At 40.3% G+C, this 23,550-nt stretch overlaps 4 protein-coding genes across 9 annotated transcripts in view; 2 read left to right on the top strand and 2 right to left on the bottom strand.

Moving 5' to 3' along the window:
• Positions 1 to 7,654, top strand: part of LOC144475982 (lachesin) — a 55,325-nt gene extending 47,671 nt beyond the window's left edge. Inside the window, exons 4-9 of the mRNA XM_078192473.1 lie at positions 540 to 786; positions 2,691 to 2,867; positions 4,913 to 5,041; positions 5,787 to 5,922; positions 6,126 to 6,283; positions 6,849 to 7,654. Coding sequence (XP_078048599.1) covers positions 540 to 786; positions 2,691 to 2,867; positions 4,913 to 5,041; positions 5,787 to 5,922; positions 6,126 to 6,283; positions 6,849 to 7,207 — 1,206 coding nt within the window. The 3' untranslated portion in view covers positions 7,208 to 7,654. The remainder of the gene's footprint in view (positions 1 to 539; positions 787 to 2,690; positions 2,868 to 4,912; positions 5,042 to 5,786; positions 5,923 to 6,125; positions 6,284 to 6,848) is intronic.
• A 2,199-nt stretch (positions 7,655 to 9,853) lies between these two features.
• Positions 9,854 to 10,873, bottom strand: Ksh (transmembrane protein 167A-like protein ksh). Its single transcript, XM_078191643.1, has 3 exons — positions 10,618 to 10,873; positions 10,363 to 10,478; positions 9,854 to 10,269 (listed from the first exon to the last, which is right to left on the bottom strand). Exons 1-3 carry the CDS (start codon positions 10,618 to 10,620, stop codon positions 10,164 to 10,166), a joined length of 225 nt encoding a protein of 74 aa, XP_078047769.1. The 5' UTR covers positions 10,621 to 10,873; the 3' UTR covers positions 9,854 to 10,163.
• Positions 10,874 to 11,761: 888 nt separating this feature from the next.
• Vap (RAS p21 protein activator vap) lies at positions 11,762 to 16,961 on the top strand. 3 transcript variants are annotated; one of them, XM_078191636.1, is made up of 15 exons: positions 11,762 to 12,174; positions 12,611 to 12,792; positions 12,907 to 13,088; positions 13,179 to 13,576; positions 13,655 to 13,800; positions 13,879 to 14,212; positions 14,370 to 14,713; positions 14,805 to 14,996; positions 15,067 to 15,216; positions 15,308 to 15,356; positions 15,449 to 15,667; positions 15,736 to 15,968; positions 16,049 to 16,190; positions 16,263 to 16,403; positions 16,507 to 16,961. In XM_078191636.1, the coding sequence occupies exons 1-15, from the start codon at positions 12,127 to 12,129 to the stop codon at positions 16,582 to 16,584; spliced, it is 2,838 nt and encodes a 945-aa protein (XP_078047762.1). In that variant the 5' UTR covers positions 11,762 to 12,126; the 3' UTR covers positions 16,585 to 16,961. The 3 variants fall into 3 exon arrangements, with proteins under 3 accessions (XP_078047762.1, XP_078047761.1, XP_078047764.1); XM_078191635.1 differs by having other exon boundaries at positions 11,762 to 12,186; positions 16,507 to 16,717; XM_078191638.1 differs by lacking the exons at positions 16,263 to 16,403; positions 16,507 to 16,961 and having other exon boundaries at positions 11,762 to 12,186; positions 15,736 to 15,973; positions 16,049 to 16,189.
• A 65-nt stretch (positions 16,962 to 17,026) lies between these two features.
• On the bottom strand, positions 17,027 to 22,944 carry Ras85d (ras-like protein 1). 4 transcript variants are annotated; one of them, XM_078191642.1, is made up of 5 exons: positions 22,282 to 22,944; positions 21,538 to 21,728; positions 21,313 to 21,456; positions 20,576 to 20,782; positions 17,027 to 17,112 (listed from the first exon to the last, which is right to left on the bottom strand). In XM_078191642.1, the coding sequence occupies exons 2-5, from the start codon at positions 21,664 to 21,666 to the stop codon at positions 17,104 to 17,106; spliced, it is 489 nt and encodes a 162-aa protein (XP_078047768.1). In that variant the 5' UTR covers positions 21,667 to 21,728; positions 22,282 to 22,944; the 3' UTR covers positions 17,027 to 17,103. The 4 variants fall into 4 exon arrangements, with proteins under 4 accessions (XP_078047768.1, XP_078047765.1, XP_078047766.1 ...); XM_078191639.1 differs by lacking the exon at positions 17,027 to 17,112 and adding an exon at positions 17,413 to 20,418; XM_078191640.1 differs by lacking the exon at positions 17,027 to 17,112 and adding an exon at positions 17,413 to 20,418 and having other exon boundaries at positions 22,419 to 22,944.
• Between the last annotated feature and the right edge of the window lie 606 nt (positions 22,945 to 23,550).

The following is a 23,550-nucleotide window of genomic DNA, read 5'->3' as shown; positions in this document are numbered from 1 at the left end:
CTATCGCGGTAAAATGCGAGCTCCCTTTGCAATCGTAGGAACAGAAAATAAAATGCGGATTTGAGTGAAAATGAGCAACTTTTGTAAAAGTTACAAAGTATTGTTATTGTTCCAGGGAACCGTGACAAGCGTACAGCGGTCCCGCGTTTTCCGTCCCGTTGGCTATTTAATCAAGTCCGCTTGCCATTCTGTTCAGTTCTAACCCGCGCTCATCTCGATATTACACGCGTCACCCTCGAACTAGAACATCGAGATAATTGCCGGGAACGCGGAGGAACGTAGGCGCGCGCGTTGCGATGTGTCGCGGCTCGGGCTCGGGCTCGGCTCGGCTCGGCTCGGCTCGGCTCGACGGGGCACAACGCGACGGCGATAATGTTAACGCAACGGAGCGTGTGTAACGGAGTGCCTCGCATTCCGTTGGGTTTCGAGCCGCGAGAATGTAGCGCCGTGGAGGGATGAAAGAGCGGAAAAGCGGTCGATTTAGAAGATCGGTTGATCGACGAGTATAAAACAAGATGCTTCTCTGTTTGGTGTCGCAGGTGGGATGGCTACGGGTGGAGGATAAGACGATATTGTCGATGGGTCAGCAAAAGGTGATCCACTCGCCCCGGTTCTCCGTCACGCTGGAGAACGCGAAGGCGAAGAATCAGAGCCAATCGAGGGACGAGGAGGAGGCCACTTCGCAGCTGCACATTCGCCAGCTTCAAGAAGCTGACCGAGGCTGCTACATGTGCCAGCTGAATACGAAGCCCATGTTAAGCCAGCTGGGATGCGTCGATGTCCTAGGTATGCCTAATTGCGCGTTATCCCGCATTCCGTGGCGGTCGGGCGGCCACGGGACCGTACGTGTTACTGTGTTTGCGGTCGCCCGGAGAGACGTCGCACACGCACGTGCCACGCGTTACGAGGCACGCGACACACGCGACAAACGCGGCATACGCACCGATTCCTCGCGGAATTACCATCGCGGAATTAGTCTCGCGGAATTAGCCTCACGGTATTAGCCTTGCCTCGAGAACGGGCCGGAAAATATGTCTGTCTCGCAGCCGTGATACGTTTCAATGGAAACACTGCCCATCACGGCCTATACGTAGCCCGCATACAGGTCGACAGTAATGCTGCAAGCTGATATATTTTCGAATTTCACCGTAAACTGTTTAGCACGCAACTCGCATGGTTTCCTACAAGATAATGCATGCTTCCAATTTTTAAAAAGGGGAATGTCGAACTTTGAAACTTTCTCCATGTTTCCACGAAAGAGTTCCGTGCAACAAATGAACGGTTGTCGCTTCAAGGTTGACTATCGTGCGCTTCGGTTCACGCTTTTAAAATTAAATTGGAGTTGCCAGACGATAGCGCTAAATAGTTGCAGCGGTAAGGGCTGAGCGCTTCGCCGAAGCCATTTCACCGGCGTCGGAAAGATTCTCCGACAGAATTAACAGTTTCGAGAATATTTCAGTCCGGAGACTCGGGTGGCTCAGCCTGCATGCGGCATACAGCATGGTATTGCATTCGCCGTGTCGCCTTCCATTCGTTCCGCCGCAGCGTCTGTCCTTCTCACAGATGCCGCTGCTCTCTGTACCTGTACCCCGCACCCTGCGTCATGCACCCTATCTGTACACCCTATACCCGGCACGGATCCTCGGATGTAAGCGCGTGCAGCCGCGTGCATGCGATTCATTGTACGACGGAGCGGGCGCGGACACCACACCAGGGGCGGAAAGGAATTCATTGAGAGCGGTGCGCCTACACCGTGCCGCCTGCTTGTTGCCCGCCTGTTCGCTGCCTACCGCCAGCCGGCTATCGCTGCCAGCCTCCATTCGAATCGAAAGACCGATCGGAACGAATGGAATGAAATTCCTTTGTGGGCTTAATACGCGGGAAAGGTCCCGTTTCTTCCTTTCTGCGCCGAGCCCCGACCGCGACCGCGACCCCAACCCTAACCGATCCCTATGCCGGCCCTCTCTCGCTGCTCCCGCGGCGGGAATATTTGTCCAAGTTGAATCCGTGTAATTGAAATGGCCTCGCAGCGTCGGCGCTCGGTCAAAAGAAGCGAGATTTCATCCCAAAAATGTGTTTCTTCCCCCGATAACACGGGCTTGGTAAACGCTGTTTAATTTTCCACGAGAGCGGAACGTTTTAACCTGATTTCGGCTCTCGGCCCGAACCGAGCCCAATTTCCATAGCGGCGTTTTGCCCCGGCAGCGTTACACCGGGCCGCGCCGGACAGGGCCGTCGGGTCTCCGGCCTCGTGGCGCGTGTGCAATCTTTTAACGGGTCCGCGCGCGGTCCGGGAAGTTCGCGGCCCGGTAAATTCCGTTGTGACCGTGTAAATACGCGTTTAACGTTTTATTCGACGGGCACGGGACGCCTCAAAACTCCAACTTCTCAAATTGAATCCGAAAGTTCTGACGGTTTCCGCGCGCGGAATGCAGCCCGCGCGCTTCTCCAATTTGCACTCGACTTTCTTTCGTGGCGCGACGGGATCAACCGCGCGCCAAGCAAATTCAACTCGCGTCACGGACCGAAAAAACAGCTCGCCACGAAAGACTGGCGTGAGGATAACGGGCGCGATGAGATAATATCCTTCGGCGGTGAGGTCCGGTCGTTCTCGTGAAATTGCTTCGGATTCGTTTAAAACTTGACTTCTGTCTGTACTATTTTCTTGCGAACCGAGTTGATTGTTTCAGTCCCGCCGGATATACTGAACTCCGGGACGTCGGAGAGCGAGGTCTCCGTTCAGGAAGGCGAGAACGCCACCCTCTCGTGCAATGCTTCTGGAAGACCGCCACCTCGTGTGGTCTGGCGCCGCGAGAAAAATGGTTCCATACTTATGAGGAGAGGCCCTCACGATCCGCTGATACTGGGTAAGATATTACACTTTTACCTCGGCCCGAGAACTCTCCGCGCGTTTCGCCGCGTCGCGTCGGCCCTTCTCGATGACAAACAACGTTCGATTCTTTTCTTTTTATTAATTCTCGACGTCGCCCGGCACCGTTGCGAGCCTTCTCCAAACGGCGAAATGGGCAAAACGGCCAAGTGGCCGGAAGGCCGAAAGGCCACCGTTCCTCATCGAGGAACCGTTCGACCGGTTAACACTTCAGCTATCGGTGGCCATTGCCAACGACTGGATTATTTACTTTTAATCCCCTACGATTCATTAGTGACTCCTACAATAGAATGTGGATCAGTTATTTTCGTTCCGTACTATAAAAACCACTCGGCGTTAATTGAGAGAGCACCGGTTTGCAAAGTTAGTTATTTTATTGGCACGTCTATGTCGATTTTCGATCGCGATAGTAGTTCTGTTTTAGCCTGAATTGGATTCATGACTCTTGAACAAAGACAGTCTCTAATTTTTATATAAGATTATAAATTACACTTCTGCTGAGATTCTCTATGAAGTTTTATATTATCATTGCTTTTTTCTCTCTTATCGCCATTTTAACTCTATTCATTATCACTGACATGATCATCTTTACTTTTCCATTCTTTGTATATCACATTTCTCGTTTGTCCCATCAATCGTAAACGACAACTTTATATATATTTTATAACTTTATAACTTTACATATATGTATATATTACTATTATCGACCGCGGTATAATCTCGTTTACGAGTGTCGAGCACCTCTCGCCTAATTTTTGGTAAAACGCCGCGGTCGCCGAGCCGTCGCGCCGCGAGGTTAGGTTAGCTCGGTCGAGTGGTAATTAAAATTCGGATCGAAGACGCGTCGCAGAAGGTTCCCGCAGTTTCGAGAACTAATTATCCAAGGTGTCTGCGCGAAATGATTCGCCATCGGGATCCGTTCACCGGGACACGAAGACGTCGTAAATTCGCGGATGCCGATCGAAAGCAATTACGAGCCCGAACATGTCCTATCGAATAGAGATTAGTTCGCCGGCGATGACTTTCAATATCTTTCAGCGGTCTCCGCGTGTGTTCTCGGCGAACGGTTGTGGACCGCTTCGGCCGGCATTCTTCCGCGCGTCCGCAGACGGTCTCGACCGCCGCGACCGCGGCCGACGTCGACGTGGACGGCGATATTCGGTCGAGTGCCCGGCAAATTCGTTAATCGACCGAAATATTCGTTAACGGGACGAATCGTCCGAGCCGTTATTGATGAATTCGTTTGCGGAATATTTTCGGCGCGGTCGACGCTGCAACAAAAATGCCCGCCGTCGAATAATGAATCTTCCATTTCCGATGGGTCTCATTAGGCCGTGCGCGCGAGCAACGGACGCGTTTTATCCGAATCACGGAGCGAGCCGATGATTTATGTCGCTCGATCAGTCGATGTTAATGCAATTCATCGCGTTCCATCGATCGCTGAAACGTCGCGACCACGCGTGTACACTTGAACGATAATACCCGTGCATCGACTGGGAACGGAATAGGACGGAATGGGACGCGACGCCCTTCTACGTCCGCGCGTTCGCGTTAACTCCGCCGCAATGCTGGCTGGGGAGAGTTATCCGTCGAGTTCGCGTTCTATTAATTGTTCGTTGGACACGAAATCCTCTTAACGCGTTCACCGCGGCACAACTAAGCAAACTTGTCCCCCGGAACTACGCTAAATGTCTCGCGGAATACCGTTTAACACGCGATACGCTCCGCTCTGGGCGAAATCGATGTCGATATCGCAATCGAAATTCCGAATGTACTTCGGAGAAATTTTTTTTCTCGTTTTTCTTTTTCTTTTTTTTTTTCATCGAACGGGTTTTACCCCTTTCGGTGCGCGAGCGCTGGAGATTTAGGATGTTTAGTGCGCGGGGCGGCCAGGTCGTTCGAACGCGAACCACCTATTTCCCTGTAATTCGGTGTACGCATAAACGCTGGCCGGGCGCCAGCGATATGTATACGAGTACGAGAGCTTTCAACAAGATATTCATACGATGCGCGATTTTCTAGTGGACAACCAGTCTGGCGAGAAGCTGGAATTAACCAGGGTAGACAGGAAGCAAATGGGAGCTTATCTTTGCATAGCCAAAAACGAAGTGCCTCCGGCAGTCAGCAAGAGGGTCTACCTGAAGGTTAATTGTGAGTACCTTTGAACAGCCGATCGCTACTTTATACTTTCACGGAACCGGATAACTTAAATAACCGACCCGGCGCGCAATTAAGCGTAGCTCGGCGTTCTCGCCTGTTTATCAATTATCATTTTTCGACGAAGCCGCCGACGAAAAAGCTATTAGCGGGCCGGTCGGGTGCCCGCGATCCCGCAGGTCCACGAGAGCCCACAAACCCACAAAACCCCACCTCTGTCAGAGTCAAAGACTTCGAGCAACCGCGTTCCAACAACCATGATTAGATTTCACGGTTCAAGGCTACTGGGTCTGCCGCACCATTTTATTACCGTATAATCTTGTTCCCTTTCTTACCTTCGATCCGACATCACCATCCTCGCTACGCTTCAGCGAAGATATCGACGGCGTTTTACCACTTTATTATTTTCCAATATTGTTGCTTGCCAACGTCGGTGCTCCATCTCGATTTGCTAAGGTCAACGCTGTCCTTTAGGAACCTCTTTCTATTCGTCGAGGTTCATTGCGATCGATCCTTCTCACAGGACACTTAAAATTCTTAATGAACAATAGCGACAAAATAGAAATACTTGCAGTCAGCATCACAGAGTTAAAAATAAGCTCACGTAAACTGTTCACCTAAATCGCTGTTTCCGTATTGATATTAACATTAGCTTTTTGCTCTGTATTGTAAAAAATGAATTTTTACTCTATGAATAAATGAATAAATAAATAAATATTCCGGGAACGTAACGTTTCAGTCCCGCCCAGCGCGACGGTGTCCAACGAGCTGTTGGGCTCCCCATTGGACACGGACGTCTCGTTGATCTGCACAATCGAGGCTTATCCGAAGACGATCAACGTATGGACAAGGAACAGTACACTTATCCCCAGCGGGTACGTACTCTTTATACTCTTATTCATTAATAAGTAGTCGAGTCGAATCGTATCGAAGCAAATCGAATCGATTTCGGCCTGCTCGCCCTGTTTGCATGAGATAGCCGATCGTTATCGGGCGGTTAGGGCCGAATCGATGTCATCTAAAGTGTAGGGGAAAGTGGGCATTCCGATCATTAAAGCTAACCGATCTGTCAACGCAGCGGCAGATACGAGATCACCGAACGGGGACACCCGGACGAGGAATGGAAGAGAACGATCGAGCTCAAGATAAAGCGGTTGGAGAAAACGGATTTGGGAGAGTACACGTGTTCTGCGTCCTCGAGCACGGGGACGGACGTTGCCACGATTAGGGTGTACGGTGAGTCGACGGGATCCGGGATTATTCTGACCATGGGGGAGCGGCCGATCGTGTTTAAGCAGTCTTTAGCGAACTAAGTTCCCCATTTCGCGTTTCTTCTATCGTGGTCGATCTGACCGCGATCGACCACGATAAGCGGAATTAAGTTGGCCGATTAAACCCTTGTGCCCATAACCACAATTCTCGGCGTTGTACATAACCGAGGTATCCCTGACGCGATCGTCAGTTCCTATATTACGTTACTATTTCATGTAATTTTTATATAATCACCTGGACACTTATCTTTATTTATTTTACATTTATTGCCGCGATAAGATATTACTTTTATTAATTATATTGAGAACTTCTACTCCACCCTGCACTCTCTATCCTTTTCTCCTGTAGGGTGCCCGGTTATTGAACAAACGTATATCAGACTTTATCGGTCAATTTTAGTACCTTTCTGATAACGAAATTATAAACTTGAAACCTATATCGATAATATATATATATATATATAATAAATAACGTAAGTAAATTAAGGTAAAGAGATGTCTCGAACGATCCGTTTCGAAATTGTTCACAGAGATTGAACGGGTGACGTCGCCCACGAGAGCGACCTCCGCCAATTGGAAGAAGCCGAGCAAATCGAAGTCAAAGTTTCTTCAAGCGACAACGATCAACCGGGTCTTCCACCAAATGAGCACGCCCGCGATGCAGAAGAGCACCGCCAGGATAGTCTACAGCAAGCACCAAAGCACGACGACGACGCCGGATCCCCGAGCCCCGTTCATCAAAGACGAGACGGTGTTCAAGAATCGCGAGAAACCGAACGCGACCGCGAAAAGCCGCGCGATCCTCGCGAGACCGCCGATCGACGTTCCGTTCTGCGCGATCTACGCGATCTACGCGATCTGCACGGTGCTCTACCCGAGCCTTCGATAAGAACCGGCATCGCGGTATAACAAAACGAAACGATACAAGACCGAAACAATCGACGCGCCACTCTTCGAGCAGCCGCCGGTTTTGCGACCGGTTCCGGGGATTTCTGCATTCGGGGGCGAGTCGCATCGACGGGTCTAGTCGAGTCGAATCGAATTTCGGATTCGTACGCGAGGAACACCGCGCAACACCGTCGTCTTCCGTCGGCGTACCCGAACAAACGATCGGAAGGAGGAATCGCAAACTCGGAAGTTTTAATTGAACTCACCGAGGGCAAGTTTCTTATTGCGTTCCGAAGGCGAGGACGAGGACGAGGACGTAGACGAAGACGAAAACGGACAAGAAGACGATGACAAAGCGGCGCGCGAGCTCCCTCGTCGGCGACGATACACCAAGCATAATCGATCTCTCGTCACGGACCAGCGCCGTCACGAATACTGTTGCAAATTTTAAGAGATAAACGCTTACGAAGGTATTTTTTATGAGCCTTTTATCCGTTTCTGAACGCGGAGGAGTGAGGAGACAGGCGGGACGGGGAGGGGGGTAGTTCGTGAGCGATAAACACCGTGTTCTTCGGTTGGACTGAATGTTGCAACGTTGCCGAATATTTTTTTAACGACGAACGAGCGGAGGGGCGGGAGGCCGGGATATATTCAATTGAAAACTCTCTGATTTCTCGTTTGTGGGGTTACTAGATGTTACGATGTGATTTTTATAATGTTAGCGTCGAAAGCCTTACCACATGCAGGGTGTCTATCTCAAGTGGGCCACCAGTGTCATTCACAAGAGAAAATCGTTCGGAAAACGTAGAGAGACATGGAAACATGGAGCAGCATTGACAAATTTACCGGAAAACCACGAACATTAACGGAAATCGAGGACAAACCAAACGAACAGCCGAACGGAATACCGTGAACCGATTACTCGCTCGTTTTCAAATTATTTCAGCAATGGCAGTGGCGATCCAGTTCAAATGAACATCCGTTAATATATATGTATGTATACCGTTACGCCGTTACGCTATTACGTCGTTACGTCGTTACGCCGTTACGTGATAATTATTCTCAACGATTAATTAAGTATTCTACCGTTTCCCGTAAGATTCGCGCCGTGCCGCGAATCGATCCACCTCGAGGGTGACAACTCGTCTAATCGATCCACAAATTTCAATTTTTGATAACGTTTTTTTTTAGACACTTTCAATTTTCAACGAATCCATTTCAGTTCCAATTTCACGGCGGTTTCGCGTGTCGATTCGCGGCAACAATATTTCATTCGAGCTTTTATGAACGTTTTATAGCTTTATATTGTAGTTTTACGTCTCGCATTTTCCCAGATATCAAAGCATCTTTCAGCCACCTTATCGCTACCTCGGCGTTAGCCGATAAATAGACGAATGCCACGACAATACACAATACATCGATATCGATCTATTGAGTTTACCGCGAGTCTCGTCAAAATACCGATTGCATTCCTGCTACGCGAGTCGTCCCCCTCGAGCAACTATTCGATTACACTCGAACGCAGACAAATAATTAGCATACTAATTTGTACGTAAGGGATAATAAGATATGTTTGTTCAACGGTACGATGAAGCAAGGGAACCGAGATCGAGATTGTAATTGTAATCGTAATCGGGATCAGGTTCAAGATTATCGGGATCGTAAATGGCAACAGGATGAATGTAAACGAATCATATCTAAGTCAGATTCATATCCGTAGGGCATATAGGACCGTACTCTATATTTTAGGAAGATACTAGACCCTACTTTTATTATTTTCTGTATTTTTTTAATTACCCGTAGAGCGAATAATGTACCTCATATGCCAATAATTCAAACGAGACCACGATCTAAACGTAATCGACGTGGTTGACTGCGAGGAATCCGCCAATCATTCGAGCAGTTCAATTAAGTAACAATAGGTCTGTTAAGTGAACAGAGATTACTTATACTTGTTTGTTTTTTTTCTTGTTTTCCTTTCACGGAAACGATACGAATGCGCAGGAAATATTGTTTTCAATCGAGATAAGCGATTAGTTGAATGTTTAAGGACGCGAGGATTCAAATTCGCCTATTTATTTGCGACACTCGAACGAACGCGACGATACCATGTACTCGTTCACCCGAATATAGTTTGCTTTTAAGGGATCGACAATAAGTGTTCCTAAATAGATTGCGATTTCTAATGATTTTTTCCTTTCAAATGTTCCTCGCAAAACACCGCAAACCATATCTCGCTCTGTAATTCGGATCGGTGTGCGAAATGGTGCTGGTAGAAAAGCTTCGCGATTCTAATCGCGCCGGATCAGATTTTTAAACGGAGGAAACCCGAAGCTTTCTACCGATAATATGCGATTCTCATGAATGTCTTCTATTACAGAGAAGTATAGGTTTTAGTCGCAGTGCGTGGTATATTGTCTTCGGAATAGTAGCATATCCGCGAGGTAAACGAACGAATCGCATATGTTGAATATACCTATTTAACAGATACTGTATATCATGAAACACTGCTCAATATAACGACTCTACAATAACTATATTAATTAAAAGAATGTTGTTGTTTATAGAAGAAAAATATATTACGGAAATACGAAGAGAAAATGTGCTCAAATTGGATAATTATATAGCTTTGGAGAAAAGGACGTGTTGACAAATAAAATGTACCATGCAACCAGCACAGATACCAGTCCCTGTTTATCTTTTTTTACATGTTAACGCATTCCCTATCATGGCCCTCTGATAAGAGACCCATTATTTACAGGAAACAATTTACTTTCACCTTATTGGTAACAAATATGTTAACCTTATTATTGTCAATTTACAACTTAAGTTTACTTTCATAAAACATTGCTAAATCGCATCAGCTTTTTTATTATTGTTGTAACCCATTCTTATTACAACCAATGTAATTAAAACACAGACTCACTTTTCACATGTCCATACAGCACTCAAGTTTCTTACGACCAAAAGAGAATGCTAAATGCCATTGCAATACAACAAACACCCACGTATGGACTTTTCCTTTCACCGATCCTAGCACACTTCCAGAATATACCCTGTATACTGAAAAATAAGAATTATTCATACCTTAATATTTACGTCCTTTACACGTATTGCTGCTTATGTTTCTTTATTCACAAGTTATGATAAACTTACCCGTCTCTCTTCATACGATTATCCATAAAACTGGGTGCAAATCCTTTGACATAGGTGCAGGTACATATCAGTAACAGAAATACTGTTAGCAGGCTCTGAAAATTAAACAGGGCAGACTACGGGCCACCCAAAACGAATTTTTAGAATGATTTTAATGGACCAACAGCTAGGTTATGTTATGATTACCGCTTATTTCTAACTATGCGCCATTCTAAACGAATTGCAACTCAGAAATGATCGAAACAATAATCTTACCATCACGATTTAAAGATGATGACGACAAATCCTTAGAAAATGCTTCGGATAATCGAGTCACATGTAAATGTCAGCAAATTTGACGTACGTTCCAACAGAAACCAACCGGTTCCACGGATAAGTAAGTACATGCCAGTAAATAGGTAAATACTAAGCAAATGCAACAGGCGATAAAGTCCAAAAAGGCACTACGTATTTATTAGTAACAGTTTCCATGTAAGTTCCCAGACAATGCATCATGCATTTTCACTGGTTTTCACGGTCTTCACTAGAGACGAAATGTAACGTAGTTTTTCAAAAATATCTAATACGCATGCCCGTGTGAATTGCACATGCGCACTCAAGTTTATTCTCCATGAACATAGCTCCAAAACTACTTGTATGAATGACTTCATCTACAGGTTAAAAACGCGCAAAATTTAAATTATATTTAGTTTTGAAACGTTCATAAATTGTCGCATATGATAGTACACATAGTCTCTTTTCTTATACTCGTTCAACAAGCTAAAGAATAGAGAATAAGATGGAAATATGCATCAAATGAAATGAAATGGTAACACGGTTCAATCATATCACGCATACATTACAACGAAAACTATAGACAATGAGAGACAGGCGCGGGAATTTTCATTCATATTTAATATACTCGTGATATCGCGTATATTCATATTTAATATACTTACGTTGCGATAAGCATGTGAATTTAAACAGTTAATGCCGCTTGCTTTGTTTCTTCGAATTTACATTAATTTCATACATCGTTCCCATTTAAACAATGATATACATATGTACAATGATATAGTGTTATTAGATTTTAAGAAATTCATTTTTTTCGGAAAGTGAGAAAGACCTACATTTGCCTTCCCTCTCAACACCCGGAGTTAACCGAAATGATCCGAAGCGTTGACTCACATAAATACGGTTCGTAAGATAAGGTGCTTGCGTAGCAGTAGTAATCTTGCACTTCCGCCTTCGATTGAGCATTACTGATATAGTCTACGAACTCAGGCAAAGTTACCAAAAGTTCATCACTCTACCATCGGCGGCGCTATAGTAGAATTTCTCCAAGTCTAACAACACTGTAATAATCGTGTGGTATGGGTCACCTGACTCTCTATACGCGCATTGTTGATGGCGTATTATTTATAAAAGTGTTTAGAAGGAAATACATACCTATACCTAGTGACCGCGTTCGATGCACAGTTGATCCCAGAACCGATGCCGGTGTACGAATACCGTTCGAAACATGTCGTGAGCTTTTAGTATAATTAAAAACATTGCACAAGATCGAAATAAGTCTATTTCCCAACTATACCGACCACGACCACCGCGTGCAGTAGTAAAATGGCTGCCGAGAAACGTCAATACATTTTATATCAATAACAAGCTGTCGTTGTAAATAATCGCGGCAAGGGAGATTGCAATAAAACGGATGCCGTTCAATTAACGTTACAATTTTCTTTTTTTTCATAAACGTGTGTGCGTGAAAGGGGTGCGTGTGAACCGAAAATGGCAGAATTTGTGCGTGGAGGCCCGAGCGTGTCGAACAGTGCTAAGGTATGTTTGAAGGTATTATTCATCCTAGATTATTCATCCATGACTGTATCTTCGAAGGCAATTTTCAGCATCGCATAAATTATAAATTTGACTCACAGAAAATACGGTAATCTACAAAGCTTTTAGATTCCCACACACTCTGAATTATTTTTAAATATTTTTCCTACAGATGTTTTTCGTACGATTTCTATATAATAAAATGAAGTATAAATACGGAGCAGTTATTTATGATAAGTATTCGTGTTTTAATGGCAAAAATTTCATTATTTAGTGTACTCTGATGTATATATTCTTGAAAACAAAATCATGCTCTCTCCTGCTCCTTAAATATACAAACTTATTTTACTCTGAAAATTTGTTTGACGAACCAGTCTCATAGAATTCAAATGTCTTTGTAAAAGTGAAGTGATAGATCTTTATTTCATTGTGTCCACAGATGGATCATAATAGTAAAGGAGGATCACCTAGCACTGGCAGCGAAGATGGTGGACAGAATGAGTCTATGAATGCAGAAAATGAATTTGATCCATTTCTTGAAAATATTCCAGATGATATACAGGATGCAGAGGAACCTGACAGCGCTAATGCAATAATATTAACAGCTCCCCCGGAAAATCAGTGAGCTGAACTAACAATAAAACCATTTAATTATAAATGCCAACATTAATTTGAACAAGATTATTAACTATGGACAAATACATCTTAATAAATACAGAATTGTTTTTTTTACAGGTGGTATCATGGTAGATTAGATAGATTTACAGCAGAGGAAAGATTGTGGGATGCAAATAAAATGGGTAGTTATCTAGTGCGTGAAAGCGATAGAAAACCTGGGAGTTATGTGTTGTCTTATTTAGGAAGAACTGGCATTAATCACTTCAGAATAACTGCTGTGTGTGGAGATTATTACATTGGTATGATAGATATTATTTACATGTTGAGAATTATTTTATACTACAAAATATTTATTGATCATAAGTACTAAAACAACTATGTCTTTATAGGTGGTAGACAATTCAATAGTTTGTCAGACCTTGTTGCATATTATACTCATTGCTCTGATCTTCTGAAGAGAGAAAGACTTATGCATCCTACTCCACCCCCTGAACCAGTGAATGATAAGAAACGAATTGTCGCAATACTGCCGTACACGAAAATGCCTGACACAGATGAATTAAGCTTTCAAAAGGGTGATATATTTTTTGTCCACAATGATATGGGAGATGGTTGGCTATGGGTAACTGCCCACAGAACCGGAGAACAGGGCTTGATTTTTCGCGAATTAGTAGAGGATTTAGATGATTCTATCGATCCTAATACCGTTTTCTCTTGGTTCCATCCTAATGTCACCAAAAGTGAAGCTGTTGACATGTTAGTGAAAGCAGGTCCTGGAAGCTTCCTTGTGAGTTCATACATACACAGTGAAAAACCTTTGTAGGCCGAAGTTATTCTACTTTAAAGGAATTTTCTTTTTATACAGGTCAGACCGTCGGACAATAGCCCAGGAGATTATTCACTTTTTTTTCACATAAATAATCAAATTCAAAGATTTAGAATCGAGAAAAAGGGAGTACGTTACCTCATGGGTGGCAGGACTTTCGAGTGCCTCGACGCTGTGATCAATAGGTAGAATATGTTTTTTTCGATTGAGTTGTATTTTTCGAATGATCATTGTTCAGATCATTACTACATTGATATTTAAAGGTATCGAAAAGAGCAAATAGTCGAAGGTCATACCTTGGTTCAGGCAATGGTAACGGAACCTGATGGCAGTGTAAGAGTCAATAGAGAAGTGCAACATGCGGAAAAAATATACGCGACTCTCAGAGAATGTCGTGAACAGTCTGGCGCGAAGAAAAATAAAGGAATAAAAATGCAAGGGTATCTAGAAAAGAAATCTGAGAAAAATAAGAAGTGGAAAGCACTGTATTTTGTACTTTTAGTAGACGCTACGGATACGCACTTGTATTTGTATGACAATCCAAAAAGGACCAAACCTAAAGGTCTCATAGATTTAAGCTGTGCTTATTTATACCAGGTAGATGAAACTTTTTAGTCGGATACAGTATCGTTTAACACATTTTAATTACCACACTAATTAATCGCACCAATGTCGTTTAACCGTCATTGAACGTTTATTGCGTGCATGATGAATAATTATCACGAGATTTGACACTGAAGCATAGATGTTTTAGGTCCATGAAAGTGTATTCGATCGACCTCATTGCTTTCAATTAGTTGAACGTGCTTTACCATGTTTGGCCACGATAACATACTTGGCAGCTCCAAACTCAGAGAATGCTTTAGATTGGATTAATGCCTTAAAACCATTATGTGTATCACAACTGACACGTGCTCCGAAGGTTGCCCGACTTCGTGAACTGCGTTCATTACATCTCCATATTTTAGACGCACATAGACTTCCATATAAACTAGTACCGAACCCCTTCATAATAGTGGCTCTCAATAATGTAAAAGTAGCTCGCACCAAGGTTAAGACTGGTTTACATCCGCTCTGGGACGAAGAATTCATTCTGGAGTACGTATATAATTATCATGAAGCGATCACTACTGTCGTTACCGCTAATGATCGTTAATTGTTGATACTTTAACGATAAATTACCCGATAGGGATGTACCGCCTGATGTTATGTCGTTCTCCTTAACGCTGTACAACAAAGGCAAACGCAGCAAAGATACAGAAGTTGCAGAATTGACCGTTGAACTCGCGAGCTTAACAAACGGCGAAGAGATGGATGAGTGGTATCCACTATCTGGAGTTACTCCTATAGGAGAGTGGGGTGTGCTACGTTTACGTATAAGGTATACACTTCTATAATAAGCTGAACTGTTTCAGAAAGATCATGTTTTCTACATGATTGTTAAATTACAGATACCGGCACGACTTGGCGATGCCTCCAGATGAATACAGTCCATTGCAACAATTGTTATTAGATCCAGAATTACATGTCGTTAGGGCATTAGCGGATGTGTGTCATTTGGATAGAGTACCACTGGCAAATAGTTTACTTAGAATATTTAGGTATATGCTAAACTTTGAAATCTATTATTTTGTACATGATGTACTAATATATAATATCTATATATATATACATATATACATCTGTGTTTAGGCACGAAAGAAAAGAAGCCGATCTGTTGAGATCTCTTAATCAAACGGAAGTAAGTAAAAATGCCTTTATGCGTGCCCATTAAAAAGCTATTCAGTTATGATGTATTCACGTCCTTTACAATTGGTTCGCTGTTTCGTTTAGGTAGACAAAGAAGATGAAACGCCAACATTGTTTAGAGCTGCCAGCCTTACAACTACTTTAATGGATTTATACATGAAATCAGTTTGTACCTCCTTTTTAAAGGCCGCCTTGCGCGACACGATAGTGAAATTGATTGAAAGTAAACAAAGCTGTGAATTGAATCCAACTAAAATGGATTCTCCGGAAGATGCATGCAGCAACGCTGAATTTTTGCTGCAGGTAGATACAATGGATAGTTGAAAGAAATTTTGTTTGATAGAGATCGCTTTATATCCATGATATTTTAGGTCTTAGATGAGGTAACATTGAGCATTTTTACGAGTCCTGATGCTTGTCCAAGGACACTCAGATATATTTGTGGATGCTTACAAAGAGCAGTCGTTGCAAAATGGCCCCACGAGAGACTAGTCAGAACGCGAGTAGTCAGTGGATTTATATTTCTACGTCTACTCTGCCCTGCCATATTAAATCCTAGGTCATTTAATTTAATAGCTGAACCACCACCTCCAGCCGCTGCAAGGTAGGGTAGGTCTATATTTAACGTAAGATACCTTGATTCTATAGAAATTTTTCTGTAACTTGGTGTTCGTAACTTTATAGATCGTTAGTAATGGTTGCAAAATGTTTACAAAATTTGGCAAATTTGGTAGAATTTGGCGGTAAAGAGCCATACATGGAAGTGGTAAATCCATTCATTCTCAAAAACAAGGAACGAATGGTTGTCTTTCTTGATCAATTATCTGTAAGTATTCGATTTTTCAATGTTTAATATCACGAGGGATCATTGACTATTGTTTGATTATGTCGTGCATAGAATGTAACTGAGAAACCAGAGTCAGAAGGTGCAGATCCAAGAAACAAGAGTTGCATATCAGACACAGCAAGGGATTTGGCCACGTTACATCACATTTGTGTTTCACACTTGAAAGAATTACAAGTTTTATCAAAGACTCAGGTAGGTATTAAACGTTTTTCATTCAAATTCACCAAATATTGTTCTTTGGAATGACATTAACAATTAACTGATCATTCAATTGCATTTCTTTATACTTTTTCAGCCAACAATAAAACAATTGGTGACTGTAACTGAAATGTTAAGCAAACATAAACAAAAATATATGGAAATGATACGGTAGTGCTAAAGCTATACGCCATGAACAATGCCAAACGTAACAAAACAATTCATAAGATTTGATGACAGATACTCAGTAGTATTTAATAATAATTATTAAGTGATCTAAGTAATTAAACGTACAGACTGACGTGCCATATATATTATTGTATACACACAAGCCTACATTTACCATTTCGTATGTAATTAGAAGATAGCTTATACGTATAGTAAACAGTAACATGACAGTGATATAGTGACATACAGAATCATATAGGCGTATAACGATTTTATATTTACCTAGGTGCTCGAAAATAAATACAAATTAAACCAAAAATATTTGCGCTACCATTTATTGCCTGTAAAAGGTGACATCTTTGTTTCAATTGGGTAAAAAATTGTACGTTCTATACGTATAAATGTTGGTTTATTAATATGAATAATTTTATAAACTATTTCTTACATTTCTATCGTTGCAGTGGTTCTATCATGCCATTAAATGACGGATATTATGTTAAGTCCTACCGAGTTAATACAAAGACTCTTAGAAAATCTGTTAACAAAAATATACATTAATTTTTCAGTTAAAAAATTAAGAAGCATACACGTAGTAACATTTTAATACACTGAACTGTATATTACGATGTTGATCAGTGTATAAATTATTCTATCATTTCATGATTATGACATAAATTGTTTTAAATAAGAATGATACAGACTTATCTTGTATTGTTTTCAGCAATGAGTACTGTGCAAATCTCATGAGCATGGAAGTTCATAAATGTAATTCGTAGAAAAAAAAACTTCGCTTTACAATTTGTACTTGATGTATAGATTTTGTATTTTTTCATTTGATAACAACAAGATCCGAATAAAATGATACAAAGTATGCATATGGTATGTGCATAATTTTTTAACGCAATTTATATATACTAGTAGAACTTTGATGAACAATAAGATTGATATTCAAACCTAAATAGATATGACACATAGATTTATAAACTTTGATTTAGAAATGTGATTTTTTTTATAATATTTTAGGACCGTTTGATTCGAATAATGTGTCTTTTTTTTATTACGCGAAAACACCGTACGAATAAAATTAATTAAAGAGTTATCGATTCCTCCATCAACGTTATAAAATCAAACAGCATAGATGGCTTACAATTAATATATAAAGACAATCATTCAAGATAGAATGAATATAAAGAACACGTTTTGTACAAAGTTTTATTATGAATTTCAACTACATAACAACACCTATGCTGTGCAATTTTATATATACACATTTTCAATATTTAAAAAAGCTAGTATTACAATTGTACGCGTTCACATATACGAGGATATTCGCGAATTGTACTATTTAGATCATTCGGAAAAGTATTTAACCCTTGATTGTTTCAAATTTAATGAAATCCGAGACACGACCATTTCAGCAAAATGTCGACAAACGTCTTAGGAAGCATCTTTGGATCTATTTATTTTATAAAAAACAGATTTCTTTGCATTTTACTGATAGAGTCATGTCTCGTCTAAATAAAATAACATTATTGTCTGAATAAATGTCAAAGTACACAATTATAATGAAAGTTCAGTTTATCAAAGATACTTGTAATGCCTTTGAACTGCAAATCGTGTTTCTTGTTACATAGTATATCAAAATTAAATCGCAATATGAACATAAATGCGACAGAAAATAGAGTACAAAAATGTAGTTATAAAATAGCTACTACTTTTGTACGACCATTACACTACGGTAATTGTATTTAAGCATTCAAATATCAATGTAAACTTTCACTTCTTGGTTTGTGCGATAAATTGTGATGTTATTTCTTACAAAGCGTTTCATCATGCAATCAATACCATCAATCGACGTTATCGGTTTACAGAGAGATATGCTTCTCACGAAAGATCCAGGCCCCTTTATGCAAATACATTTCTAGTGCACGATCGAGGAGAAAGGAATCTCAGTCTAATGAGCGAATCAACGACCGCAGATCGAAAAAGGGTCGTATAGGACTATGGATCAGTTACAGGAAGTAAACCAAAAGAACTTGGTTCCTGGTCTATCTGATCCCAATACCGCCTTTCATCGTTTTGAAAAGTCACACACTCTTGTTGCAACTGCGCTTTCTATCGAGTTAATCTCGCATTCGTAGAGTCACCATACAATTAATGACGCGAGAGATCTACCTTTGACTATAAGAACTTCGGTACCGGAGGACTCGATGAAGTAATACCCAGAGCCGAGAACATTGTCTCTTTTAACTTGCGAGCAACCCTTGGCGTCCATTATAATTCGAGAGTTTCTGTTCATCACAGGAAATAATACATTCGAACATGATAGCACTATTGAAGCTAGCAGGGATGAAAAATATCTCCTCATCAATCCAGATGAAATTATCCCTTACGATTTCAACGAAAATCTGTGTAACGATGTCACCATTATTGGCCCTATTGATATTTAACGAACAGGAGAGTGTAAAGATCCCAGCACATACTGGAAACTAACAAGACTATTATAAGTTCATGTTGCTTTGTGGTAACATTAAGAAGTTCTGGTCAAGTTCGAAAATGACCAAAACTGAAATTGTGAAAGGTCAAGTTAGCCTGTTTTGTGAACTACCGTATCTGGCAATGTTTAGATCTTCATAACAAAATGAGTTTTCAACTCTACATTGGAGTAACAATGACGAATAAAAATGATACTTAAACACGTAAAATCGGAAAAATAAATTCGTATCTAGTAAATTTTTTTTATGCGAACATATAAAAATATCAATGTAAAAAACTAATTGCATATTGTATCATCTTCGTTACATGCAAGAGCTTGTTTCGTTGATGCATACAAAGAACACGAAGTATGTTTTTAATTGCACTAAAAATGAAAACACGAACGAACCTACCTACCTTTAAACTGATAAATAGGTATTTATATCAAAATTGCATACTTAATCACAATAGTACCTCCTAACTAGCATGGCATGCTTAAGATTATTTAATCACAGCACAAAATGAGTTATCCATACTGTATTTTCTTGAGTTTTATGGCTTTTGTTCTTCTTTTTGTGTAAATGGATTTTTTTGCTATGCAAAGTAAGGTATGAAAACAAAGATTAAAAATATGTTCAATCAATGGATTATAGATATACATACAGATATACATGTACATATACATGTATACATTTATATATGTTATGTATATGTATATATATATATGCATATACATAGAGAGAGAGATACGTAATATTTAAAAATATAAACTATTTTAATAAAGCATGCAATGAAAGTATTCACCTTCCACCCACAATTTTTAAACTATGCAATCATTTTGTGGGATAATACTTTTCTGTATGTTTAATTAAACGTAACTAACAATAAAACAGGAGAATAGTCCTATAAATATTTTTTCATACTGACTATTCTACGCAATCAAGGGTTAAAATTCTTTTGCAAATGGAATATTAAGAGTTATATGGCAGACTGTTGAACAAATAATGTATTTTATGAAATTGAACTTCAAGAGTAAAAATGTATGCAATATTATACAATACTATTACATACTTTGTTCTCTCTCTCTTTCTCTCGCTTCCTTTCTCTCTCTTTCAATGTATTGAAAAAATTGTGCTTGAAAATTAGTACAATATACTATAGAATAAGCTGCAAAAATGTGCGTAAAGTGAACATAATCTAACGCTTTTTTACAATTTATTTCGCGTTACCGTTTCGAATGAGAATTATGGTATTCAGTGATTTAAAACAAACAGCACCGACGTCTCCTATTGCTCGAGTTACCTGCCCTCATACTTCTCTTTTTTGCTTTGCCTCTGTATTCTTTATCTTTGCGTATTTCTCTGACCTATAATTTAATAATTTCACCTAGTATTAAAAAATGTGTCACCTACACACCGAAATAATTCTGTGCTTTGTATTTGAAAATTTAGTCGAAGCATTAATTAATATTGATTTAATTTACTGAAAGATCAAAGAATCATGCACACTGCTGATATGCTTACCAAAGTATAAAAAGCATCGTCTACTCCCATTCTAGTTTTTGCAGAAGTCTCAACAAAAGGCACACCGTACTGACGGGCAACTTCTCTTGCTTGTGACATATTTACTGCCCAGGCTTGTTGAAGATCACATTTATTTCCTACCAATACCATTGGTACTTCTTCTGCATCCTTTACTCTTTTTATTTGTTCTCTATATGTGCTTATGTCCTGCAAAATGAAATATATAGGAGATATTTTTTAAACTTGTATRAACCACTAAAAAATTACTATAGTCGAATCTTCATAACTAATGAAAGATGGAAATTAGTTTAGCAAGTTTGGAGTAATATTAGTTCCTTCAATCATAATGCTACTGCACTCAAATTACATAGATAAAGTAAGATGACAGTGTTTTATAGTSATYMYCWYWTTGKWMCAAWRWGRKRATSACTATAAAACACTGTCATCTTACTTTATCTATGTAATTTGAGTGCAGTAGCATTATGATTGAAGGAACTAATATTACTCCAAACTTGCTAAACTAATTTCCATCTTTCATTAGTTATGAAGATTCGACTATAGTAAYTTTTTAGTGGTTCATACAAGTTTAAAAAATATCTCCTATATATTTCATTAAGTCCTATATATTTCATAAGACAGTTTTATTCATTACCTTTTTGTTCCAATGTGAGGATCACTATAAAACACTGTCTTATGGATGTTGTAATAATGACAAATTAAATGTGATAAATGCATACCTCAAAACTTTTAGCTGAATTCACAGCAAACACTAACAAAAATCCTTCACCAGTTCTCATGTACTGATCTCTCATTGCGCTATATTCTTCTTGTCCAGCTGTGTCCAATATATCTAAAAGGCAAGTCTCCCCATCTATGACTACCTAAGCACAAAACATTTAATGTTTTTAATTGGTCTGAAATAATCATTTAACTAGTACCAAGAAATGAGTGTAAAAACATACTTGTTTTCTATAAGAGTCTTCTATTGTGGGATCATATTCGTCTACAAAATGATTTTGTATCAACTGAATCGTAAGAGCAGACTTGCCAACACCTCCAGCACCCACAACGACAAGTTTATATTCTGTCATTATGTAATTATTATTCCAACACGATCTAAAGCTTTTAATGTAAAGCTACAATTGCGTCTTGTCTACAAAGTAAAAGTTCATTTTTTAACCTTAACGAACGACAAGCGTTAACCACAATATAATATTCAATTAAATAAATAAAGCGAATGGGGTTAACAAGCATTAATTGTTTCGAAGTTTCTATCATTTGTTGCCATATAAAAAAGCACGAAAAATTATATGTATTTTCAGTAATTACGAGCGACAATTCTTTGTTGAGTCACTCATCAGAGTCGTTTTGTCAAATTAATTCCAACTAGATCGTTGCGAACAATACGTACTCTGTGGGCAACAATCTGCACCAAGTTCGTACGGACTTTAATAAGATCGGTTCTTAAGTCATTTATATTTTTAATTCGCCGATGAATATCGTAAATTCCGTAGGAGAGTACAGTGACTTTACAGCTTAAAAACAGAAAGACCATGGCAAGCAAGCACACCCAATAACATTACATTAGCAGAAGCATGTGGAGAGATGCAATCATCGATTAAAGACATTTGTAAAACAACCCAGAGTACGCATCTTTTACAATGCATTTCGACTAGAATATAGAACATTTGATGAACCTTTCTTACTTCGAATTCTTCGAAATACCGACGTTAAGCGAGAGGTGTATTTTCAAGAGTACATCGAACAAACGAGCAACGCTATCGACGTGAAAATAAACGTCGTTCGAGCAGGAGATCTTTCTCGTCTTCATGCATGGCCTTACCAAAGTTCAAAGACACATTTCAGGAACATGCACCGGCTTAAAAACACACTTTTTCAACTCTAACTATTACAAATCAGACACTGGAGAGAAACCATCTGGAAAGAAGCATCAGTGGTGCCAATCTACGAAGACTCGATGACACATCTCGAGGGAGTGGATGCTCAGATTTGTGAGAAAATTGTCACATCGCTTAATAAAACAGACAAATTCCATCGGTCGTTAATAAATTATTCGTTATATCATTTTCGATACAAATTCCAAACGTTTCATCAAATTCATTGATCAAACGGTTGAATATTATAAAATGGAGCCTTGAAAGACAGCAACCTGTATACTTTACAATGTACACAAATGATCAATTCAGTTATAAGTTACAACATATGCATGTACATGCATATTTAATATAAATAAAATCATGTTTGACCTAATCAAAGGATAGTTTGAAATCTGAAATTTCACTCGCACGACCTCTGGTCACACATTGTGCAACTTTATTCGCGAATGTGTAAATATGATTTGCCTGTTCTGCCACTGTTACCCACAGACTACGGGCCGTATTTACCTGAACCGTCCGTTACCAAGGCAACGAGGATGTTGAGCTAACCAGCTCTGCATCTACTATTATTATTATACGTACACAAATGACTAGTAATGTTTTACCAATTATCGCAGACTTTACAGAGCTAAAACAAGAGGGCCCGTAATTTTAGTAAACATTTTAACAGTAAATAATAAACAGGTACCGAATAAGGTAGGACGTAGAAATACAGACGAGGTAGAGACATCAGAGTAGTGACGCCATGTCAGGCACCGTATGAGATAAGGATTCGTGACACACGTTCTGAAATACCGACATTGCCTGTGGTTTCATTACGGTCTCTACAGTTCTCAGCAAACAGCAATCTACGAATTCAACAATCATATCCGGGAGCAACGAGGCTCTTGAATTGAGAGAATGCAGCGAATTGCTGCACATTGATTGGCTGATAATTCACAGCTGGACAGTGCTGCCCTCATAGTCATCAACAAAGAGAGAAAGTAGGGAGAGAACAGGACAGCATGATATCAGCACAACCACGTGCGAAGTGAGACACACCGACAATCAATGTAACTTATCTTATTTTATCATGCT

Source organism: Augochlora pura, chromosome 10 (assembly GCF_028453695.1).
Source record: "Augochlora pura isolate Apur16 chromosome 10, APUR_v2.2.1, whole genome shotgun sequence".
Taxonomy (NCBI): Eukaryota; Metazoa; Arthropoda; class Insecta; order Hymenoptera; family Halictidae; genus Augochlora; species Augochlora pura.
Note: the sequence above shows the minus strand (reverse complement) of the source record. Positions and strands in the feature narration are given on the sequence as shown.